Here is a 9,753-nt window from a genome sequence, read left to right as displayed (position 1 = left end):
AGTGAAATATTGTTGGGAGAGGCAGTCATCCCTTGTAGCTCCGTGTATGGCCTAGACCACCTTGCCTGTGTTCTGGGGTATTTCAGGGATTGGAGATGCTACAATTTCGAGAGGAGTTGGATCTCCATATGGGACTTCCTGTGAATACTCACAGGTACTTACCAGAGTTTTTCATAAGAAATGAGGGAATTCCAGTTGTAGGATTTTTTTTTCAGAATGCTTTTCCGGGGATGGAGATCTCAAAGGGAATCCAGAAATAGCAACATTGAACCTTTATAACTATGCCATTCACCCTAATATCCTATACACTAAGTGCAGGAGTTTGGGACTTACACCCAGCGTCTTGTGAGATATGTTGGGACTTCCAAGAGCCTAGCTAATTGCCATTATAGCAAGCTTCCAGCTACCCACTATGAGATTAATTTGCTGTATATTTAGAGATTATGACATATTCTGAATGTCAAACAATTAAGAGGATCCATGAATCTCAGTCTTGCAAGGAACCACAAGAAAGAAAGCATTTATTCATATTAAATATATAAGAAGATTACATTGGAAGGTGACAGTGCGAATTTTACATCATGTCAGACATTGTTACCTCACAATTGAAAGACTTCCCAGTGATTTGCAATTTTTCTACATAGTACTTTATTACTTGTTTATAGTCTAGAGCCTCACCTCAATCACTGAACAAATAATCGTGGCTTGCAAGTCTAAAATCTCTCATTTTCTCTCTTTTTTTTAGATTAAATAATTATATTCCGCTTAGGTGAGGCTATATTGTAGTACAAACAAACCTGAGATTTTAGAAGTTTAACACAAAGTTTATATACACAGACAAAAGAGAAGGTGTTAGAGTTAAATAATGTTTGTTTTTTAATGAAAGGATGGAAGGAAAGCTATATGTATGGTTAGAATGGATCCACAGAATAGAAGAAAGTGTGTGGTGATGAGCAAATTGAAGTATGATGATTAATGAATATTAGGATGATGGATAAGCAAAAAATACGAATGTGGATAAATTCATCTTTCAAGACAAGTGATTTTATCATGTATATGAAAACTAGCTGCATAAGCACATGGTTTATGGTAAATATCAGAAGAAATGTCTAAAATTGTTGCAAGTGTTATTTCTGGGAGATGGGAGTGGGAGGAGAGATTGGTCGGGCAGAGAGGGGCAGGAAACGTCTTATATTTCATTATAAGCCTTGGGTTCTCTTTAAACTATATGCATCTATATTGCTTTAGGAAAGATAAAAATTAATTTTAAAAACCTAAAGATATACCTGGTGAATGATACATATGTGTAGCCATGCTTTACAAAGTTGGATGGTGGGCGCCTGGGTGGCTCAGTCGGTTGAGCGACTGCCTTCGGCTCGGGTCATGATCCTGGAGTTCCGGGATCGAGTCCCGCATCGGGCTCCCTGCTCAGCAGGGAGTCTGCTTCTCCCTCTGACCCTCCCCCCTCTTGGGCTCTCTCTCTCTCACTCTCTCGCAAATAAAAAAATAAAAACTTAAAAAAAAAAAAAACAAAGTTGGATGGTATTCCTGGAGGGTACTCAGTCACTATGCAGTGAATTCAAGGATTACTGCTCCATCCTCCACCCTCTTTCTCTTCTCATTGGAAATGAGTGTCTTAGGGAATATTAGTTTCAAGCAAGAGGAGAAGAACGATTTGAATCTTATGAAATTAGAGGTTATTAGATGCACAAAGTCTAATATGGAAGACGATTTAGAGCCAGGAGAGGAATAACCCTAAAGGAGCTTAGGAAAGGGAATGGACAAGAGATGGTTCTATCAATGGGCAGATTGAGTAAACAAATAGAAAACTCCCCAAACTGCAGCTTACATGCCATTTTATGAGTCACTTTTCAGATGCCTTAGCAGCCCATCTTTACACAGTAGATGACTCTTTAGCTGTAATAATGGAAACTTGGAATTCCCATGTCCTGTATCCAGGAGTATTGCACATAGCAGACATCTGACGTTGTACTCTGCTCCAGGCTCAGTCTCATAACTGCTTGTTTTCATTGACTTTTTCTTTTTGCGCCTTCTTTTCATTGAAAAACATCACCACCACCACAACAAAGCCATAAAGAAATGATCATTTTTCACTCAGGTAAGACTAGATGAAACGGTTTTAAATTGAATCTGGGAGGGGATTTGTACAATACTAAAGAAAAAAATGCATGATGGAAAAATCATTTTAAAACAGACTAGGTTCTCATTGATCTCAATGGCTTAGTTTGGGATAAAAATAGACTAATTTATACACTGATTCTCTAATTGTATCATTTATTAGAAACGAGAGTTTGTTAAAACACTTGCTGGGGCCCACCCCCAGAGATTCTGATTCAGCAAGTTTCTAGGTGATTCTAACAAGTTACCAGGTGACACTGATACCACTAGTCTCGGACCATACTTTTGAGAACCTATGGATTGATTCTTTGATGATTTCTGAAATCCCCTGCTCAGGATATCCCTCGTTGTTTTAGAAACATGTTGCACTGGGTGAATACCTAAGAACCTCTGCTTAGGTCAACGGCTCCATATTGTCACACATTTGTACTGACGCTGTTTCTTTCCAAAAAGATTTTGCTTTGGGGACAGCTGGTAGAGTGTGTGAGGTCTTCACTGAAAGCTGCCTCCAGAATGCCCTTCATGGACTGCTTTGCTTTCTTCCTGAAATCTTTTCCTAGGAGGGCATAGAGGAAGGGATTAAAGCAACTATTGGCAGATGCTAGAGCAATGGACACGTGGTCCCAAGACAGCAGAGCTTCTCCAAAGGGAGTTTCTGGGCCAAAAAACAGTGACAGGACTCCAACGACGTGGTATGGAGCCCAGCAGACACAGAAGACAACCACCACAGCCATGGCCACTCGCAAGGTTTTGATCCGAGTCTTGGTGAAGCGGCCCCGTCGCATTCGGAAGATAATGAGGCCATAGCAGTTCAACATGACAATAAAGGGCAGAAGGAAACCCACCACTAGCCTAGTGATGGTTATTGCCATCAGGGGTGTTAGTACTTGATTGTCATATGAAAACTGGCCTAAATCATCATCCTGGAAATCTTGGGATAGCTCGTATGCGTATAAGGAATTGGTGGAAGTACCAGAGTAAAGCTCTACATCAGTAGAGAGAAAAGTATCAGAGTTATCTGGTGGGTCAATTCTGTGATCTTCAATGGGAAACCCACTGGGGATTATAGATGAGACCTCATCAGGAGGTTTAAATAAATTATAATATGGATGTTGACTAGATAATTTGGCTGAATCCATAGGGAGTGACTCGCCAGAAGGTCTTTGAAATGTTTGAGAATAGAGGATAGTGGTGGCTGTCCAAGGAAGATCATTTGTTTGTAAAGAGAAAGACTCTAATCTATCATCCATTTCTCCAGGCATCTGAACAATGGAGTTGTCAAGAGACCCATTTTCCAGGAAATCAATGGTGAAGTCTGAATAATCTAATGAGCTGTAGAGACCAAAATTGTAGCCACACATATAATGGTTGTCTACAGTGAATGTTTCCCGGTACATGAACACAGGTATACACATTACAAAAGCCACCACCCATATACATCCACAGATAGCAAAGGCTGTCCCCACATTGCGGTGATTCTGGCACCAGATTGGCTTGAGGACCAAGAGACAACGATCCAGGCTAATGGCAGTCAGCAGGAAGACGCTGGCAAACATGTTGAGGATGATGATGGAAGGGAGGAGCTTGCATAGGAGCCAGCCATAGGGCCAGTGTCCTTGGAGAGCCAAGTGAGCCAGGGAGAAGGGCAAGGAGAGGCAGCAGAGGAAGTCCGCCAGTGTGAGATGGAGAAACCAAACCGTGTTCACTGTCCGCTGCATCTTGAAGCCAGCCACCCACAGCACTAGGCCGTTGCCTGGCACTCCCAATAAGAAAGTGAGGCTGAGAATGATCATGGAGAGAATGACTTGGGGTTCATACCAGGGCTGTGAGGGTAGGTCAGTTGAATTGTTATCAGCAGAGGAAGCCTCCATTGCTAAACTTCTATAAAAATATAAACAAAAATATTAAAACTATCTTTTTTTTTAAAAAAGCATATCCTTAGAATTATAACCCTCTGTAGAACTACAAAGGCCCCTGTTTTATTTTTATTTTTTATTGATTTTATTTATTTATTCGTCAGAGAGAGAGAGAGAGAGAGCGAGCACAGGCTGGGGTAGAGGGAGAGGGAAAAGCAGACTCTCCGTCAAGCAGGGAGCCCGGCGCGGGACTCGACCCCAGGACCCCGGGATCATGACCCGAGCCGAAGACAGACGCTTAACCTACTGAGCCACGCAGGCGCCCCCGAAGGCCCCTGTTTTAGTTTGTATTCCTTGACTTCAATTCACAATGGACCACACAGAAACATTCTGTGATCGTTAAAATCTGCCATATCACTTTAAATGTGTATCGAAATCATAATTTCATTTGGAAGTCCTCTATCAGTGTATATTTCTCCTCTTTCTCGCACTTCCAATGTCTCAGTCTGCCCTGGTTCCTTTCCTCACCCGGTGTTCCCTATTAAATAACTGGGGGCACCTGGGTGCCTCAGTTGGTTAAGGTCTGCCTTCGCCTCGGGTCATGATCCCAGGGTCCTGGGATCAAGCCCCTCATCGGGCTCCCTGCTCAGCAGGGAGCCTGCTTCTCCCTCTCTTCCTTGCTTATGCTCTCTCTCACTATCTCTGCCTCTTTCAAATAAATAAAATCTTTTTTAAAGAAAATAAAGACATAACTGAGTCTACACCTTTTTTTGTGTAGTGAGTCATTTGAAAGTCTGGTGGAGGGAATGGATGGACCTTCTGCCCTCACAGAAATGAGAATATGTAAACTTAAAATCTTACATACCGTTTGAGTGGTGATGGAGCTTCATAAAGCTCTTTCATGGATCTAAAGCTGGGAACCTCTGCTCTAGAAGTTATTGTTTGTCCATTTAGCTTATTTGTTTTGTTTTGTTTTGTTTTGGTTTGGTTTGGTTTTAAAGATTATTTATTTATTTGACAGAGAGAGAGAGAGAGAGCACGCGTGCACAAATAGGGGGAGTGGCAGGCAGAGGGAGAAACAGGCTCGCCCTGAGCAAGAAGCCTGACTGAGCCACACAGGCGCCCCCAGTTATGGCTTTAGATACAACCTCATCTTTTCCTTCTGCTTTCAGATTTCTCAAGAGTTGTTTACCCTCTCAGCATTGATTCCCTCATCACCCGTCATTTCTTTCTTGTTTGTTTTTTTCAGTGTTATTCATAAATATATACACATATATTCATATATATACACATATGTGTATATATGTATGCATATTTTTCTTGATCAAAATGTAACAAAATTTGATTATTCTGTGCATATTTAAAAATTCTTTAATTATGGCAAAATACACATAACACAAAATTTACCATTCTAACCATTTTTTAAGTATAAAGTTCAGCAGTGTTAAGTATATTCACATTATTGTACAATTAATCTCTACCACTTTTTCACCTTGTAAAACTGAAACTCTAATTCTATGCGACACAGCTCCGCCCGCACTTCCCTCTTCCCTCAGCCCCTGGCAAACTACCAGGCTATTTTCTGTTACTATGTATTTGACTACTCTGGACATCTCATACAAATGGAAATCATACATTTGTCTTCTGGTGTCTGGCTTATTTCATTCAGCATAATGTTCTCAAGGCTCATCCATGTTGTAGCATATGTCAGGATGTCTTTCCTTTTTAAGGCTAAATAATACTCCATTGTATGTAAACACCACATTGTTTATTCCACTCATCTCTTGATGGACATCTGAATTGCTTTCATCTTTTAGCTCTTGTGAATAATGCTGCTATGAACTGGCATGCATATTGTTGTATAAACTGCTTTCCTTTTTCAGCAAGTCTCCACATTATGCAGTAAGATTGTACCTTAAGGAATACTCAGTCTTCATCTAGTTTTTTTCCAACCGTCCCCAAAACATTTTCTATAGCTGATTTGTCCACAGTTATAGCCAGTCTAGGATCACACTTTGCATCAGAACGTTATGTTTCTTAAGTCTCTCTCTCTCTCTCTCTCTTTTTAGCATAGTTTGTCTTTTTCAAGGATGCTAGCTTGTTTCAGGGTCTGTTGTTCTCACCACTCACTTTTTACCCTTTGTAATTTGTAATGTTTTAACCCCTTGTAATTTGTCTTCTGCCCTAACACGGTGCTAAAATTACCTCTAAATGACAAATCCAAATATGGTTCTCACTGTCTGCATCCACCACTACATTCTGTTGGCCTCTGTGACATTACCCTCCCCTAATTCCGAAGACTCCCGTAAATGCACCCTACCCTATAGCTTTCTTGAACAATTCACTATTCTGGCTAATGCTGTTTACTTCTGTCTGGAATTATGTCCTTCACCTTAAACTCCTTTGTCCTGCATCCTTAATCTCTGCCTCTTGAAATCCTAGCCATTCTTCAAACAAGCTCAAATATTATTCTTCCTTGAAATCTCCTCTTATAGTCTCAATCAGAAATTAGTTCTTTAACTTCTTAAATTTGTATGTATATGTGTTGAACCTCCTTTCATATTCTCTGTGCAGTGATGCATTTTGTCTTGTGTTATAATTACTACCAGGGCTATTTTATCTACTACTCTGGCCTTAAATTTCATGATGGTAAAAATGAGTCTAGTTCTTAAGTGCTTGTTCTACTGAAGTTAGCACAATGCCTTATATGACATAAGGATCAAAGATTACTTCAGTGGATGGATGTTCATTTGGGGGGTTTGGTTTTCAACTAATTTTAAAATTCTTATTCTTATCCATTTAATCCATTAAATATGCTGTCTCTTCTAACTTCTCTTTTTTCAGTTTCCAATTCTTACTGGCTATAATAGCATTTTGTGTTTCCTTTCATAGAGTCCCAAAATATTTTCGTGACTTGGAATTAGTTCTGCTGAGCTAACCAAATGCTGTCGTAGGGCCTTACATGATTAGCAGAAGTTAAAATAACCGAGTCAACAAAATAATAAAAAAGAAGAAGTGGTTCTCCTTCTCCTTCTCTGTAGCCTTATTCACTCAAATATTCAAGTCTTATTAGGATCCTTTCTTTCTTTGTTGTGCACGGCAGCTACCGTGATCCACTGTCCTGCTCCAATACATGTAGTCATATGGAGACCCATAAAACATTGAGAGGAGGATAGAATCAGAGAAGCTAGGACTAAAAGGAAACATAGCAATTATCTCTCTTGTCTCTAGTTTTATTTTGCAGTTTTTGACATGGAAACTCAGCAAATTAGGGACCGTCACATATTCACAACTAGGAGGGTTCTAAGATCTTAAGTCCAACGTCTGTCATGCCAATACTCTTTCCACTACAAAGAACCACAGAACTAAAAAGGCTTTGGTATTTTTTTTTTTTTTTTTTTTTTAGATTTTATTTATTTATCTGACAGAGAGAGGCACAGCGAGAGAAGGAGCACAAGCAGGGGGAGTGGGAGAGGGAGAAGCAGGCTTCCTGCTGAGCTGGGAGCCCGATGCGGGGCTCGATCCCAGGACCCTGGGATCATGACCTGAGCCGAAGGCAGACGCTTATCGACTGAGCCACCCGGGTGCCCCCAGGCTTTGGTATTGTTAATAAAGGGAAAGGTACGGAGAACTGCACAGACTGAAGTGATAAAGACTGAAAAGAGGGGTACCTGGGCTCAGTCTGTTAAGTGACTGACTCTGATTTTGGCGCAGGTCATGATCTTAGGGTCATAAGATCGAGCCCCGAGTTGGGCTTTGTTCTCAGCACAGAGTCTGCTGGAGATTCTCTCCCTGTGCCCCTGCCCACCCCACCTTGTGCTCTCTCTCTTCTCTCTCTAAAATAAATAAATAAATCTTAAAAAAAAGATTGAAAAGGGTAAAATTCCAATATAAATAGAGTCATTGGTGTGAGCTATAGTTTAAATATCACATATCATCTGTTTTGAAATGAAAGTATGTATGAATCAGTCTTAAAAGCTTTTCAGAATGAACAAGATCACTTTTTACATTCCTCCAAGTGTTTTGGCTGAAAGACACCTCTACGTTTAAGATTGGTAGAATTCTTTCTTTCTTTCTTTCTTTCTTTCTTTCTTTCTTTCTTTCTTTCTTTCTTTCTTTCTTTCTTTCTTTCTTTCTTTCTTTCTTCTTTTTTAGTTTTCAATACTAAATCGGCCAAAAGTAATTAAAAGGATAAAGAAAATCCTGAAACTAAAGTTCAATTATAATAGGAAAAGAAAGTAGATTCCAGAATCAAATACTAACAATAGGGCAACAGAGTCAGTAACAATAAGGAATAAACAAAAGAATAAAAGAAAAAAAAAAGAGGAAAATGGAATGAGAAAAAATATATATACATAAAGGCAACTGATTTGAAGAGCAAAACTATTGTGAAAAGCTGGAACAAAGTTCAGAAAGAGAAACAGCCAATTCAAGAGAGGAAAACAATGGCATGAAAATTCACTATTAGTTCTAGAATGAAAATGTGAAGAATGAAGATAAATAGAAGGTGGGATATTTAGAAAAAGGTGGATGTGGAGACAAAACAAAAGAAATAAAATTTGGGGAAGGAAGGCGGGGAAGAGAAGATAATGACCCTCAAACCATTACTGGTAACAAGCAGAAGTAGCATGAGTTATCAGGTGGAAGTAGGGTTTCTTACCAAAAACCTGAGACAGTAGCTGAAGGCCTCAGCACCAGTCTGGAGGTCCCCACAAATCCTGTGTGGTTCTCACACTTACCTACAATCAAGTTTGTGAAGTATGTGTAGGAAATCTGCTGAGTGCTTTCTCTTCCCTCTTTCTTCGTTTCTGATGATGATAGATGAAACTCCACACTTTTGACAGCTATCTGACTTCACAGGATGAGTTTTGAAGTGAATCACTCCTCAGTGTTTCAGATAAGACAAGTGAAAAAAGCAGAAGTGGGAGGGCATAATTCTGGGATGTTTTCTGCAGGACACAGACTACGGCTAAGGAGAGAGTACTTCTGTACATAAGCTTCTCACTTGATAAGTTTTTGCTTGCATTTTAGAAATGCACACAAATGACCCTACGTAATGTGAGGGTGGAGGTGCTGAGTGGTTGGGATGCATGACCTGCACAATCCCAGGTAAGAATCTCAAATAGGATCTCTTAAATGCTTACTATATGTAAAGAAACATGCCATACGATAATCAGATTAATTAAGCTATGTTCTAATGTTGAGAGATTCACAATATAGTAGGAGTATGCACCCCTACACACACAAAAAAACGCCTATGATACAACCGAGACTATAATGGCAGAAGTACCAATAGACGTAAAATAGTAGAGATCCCAGCGTCCTGGGATCGAGCCCTGCATCGGGCTCTCTGCTCTGCGGGAAGCCTGCTTTTCCCTCTCCCACTCCCCCTGCTTGTGTTCCTGCTCTCGCTATCTCTCTCTCTGTCAAATAAATAGATAAAATCTTAAAAAAAAAAACAGAAGTAAAATAGTAGAACATAACAGGGAAGGCTACATTTAGCCTGGGGCAAACTAAGAAAGTCTTAAGGTAGAAGTAAGATCTGGGCAGGTCCTTAAAGAATTTTTTTTTAAAGATTTAAATTAAAAAAAAATATTTTTATGTATTTATTTTAATTATTTTTTTTAAGATTTTATTTATTTATTTATTTATTTATTTATTTGACAGAGAGAGCACGAGAGAGCACAAGCAGGGGAAGCGGCAGGCAGAGGGAGAGGGAGACACAGGCTCCCTGCTGAGAAGGGAGCCCAACCCAGGA

General features: G+C 39.9%; 1 protein-coding gene across 1 annotated transcript; it reads right to left on the bottom strand.

Annotated features, from left to right (window-relative positions):
• Positions 1 to 502: 502 nt before the first annotated feature.
• C3AR1 (complement C3a receptor 1) lies at positions 503 to 8,884 on the bottom strand. The gene is made up of 2 exons (XM_025862759.2): positions 8,735 to 8,884; positions 503 to 4,020 (listed from the first exon to the last, which is right to left on the bottom strand). Exon 2 carries the CDS (start codon positions 4,008 to 4,010, stop codon positions 2,556 to 2,558), a length of 1,455 nt encoding a protein of 484 aa, XP_025718544.1. The 5' UTR covers positions 4,011 to 4,020; positions 8,735 to 8,884; the 3' UTR covers positions 503 to 2,555.
• Between the last annotated feature and the right edge of the window lie 869 nt (positions 8,885 to 9,753).

The sequence above is a fragment of the Callorhinus ursinus genome, unplaced genomic scaffold, assembly GCF_003265705.2.
Source record: "Callorhinus ursinus isolate GAN/ISIS: 27379988/994484 unplaced genomic scaffold, GSC_fseal_2.0 scaffold132, whole genome shotgun sequence".
NCBI classification, from domain to species: Eukaryota; Metazoa; Chordata; class Mammalia; order Carnivora; family Otariidae; genus Callorhinus; species Callorhinus ursinus.
Note: the sequence above shows the minus strand (reverse complement) of the source record. Positions and strands in the feature narration are given on the sequence as shown.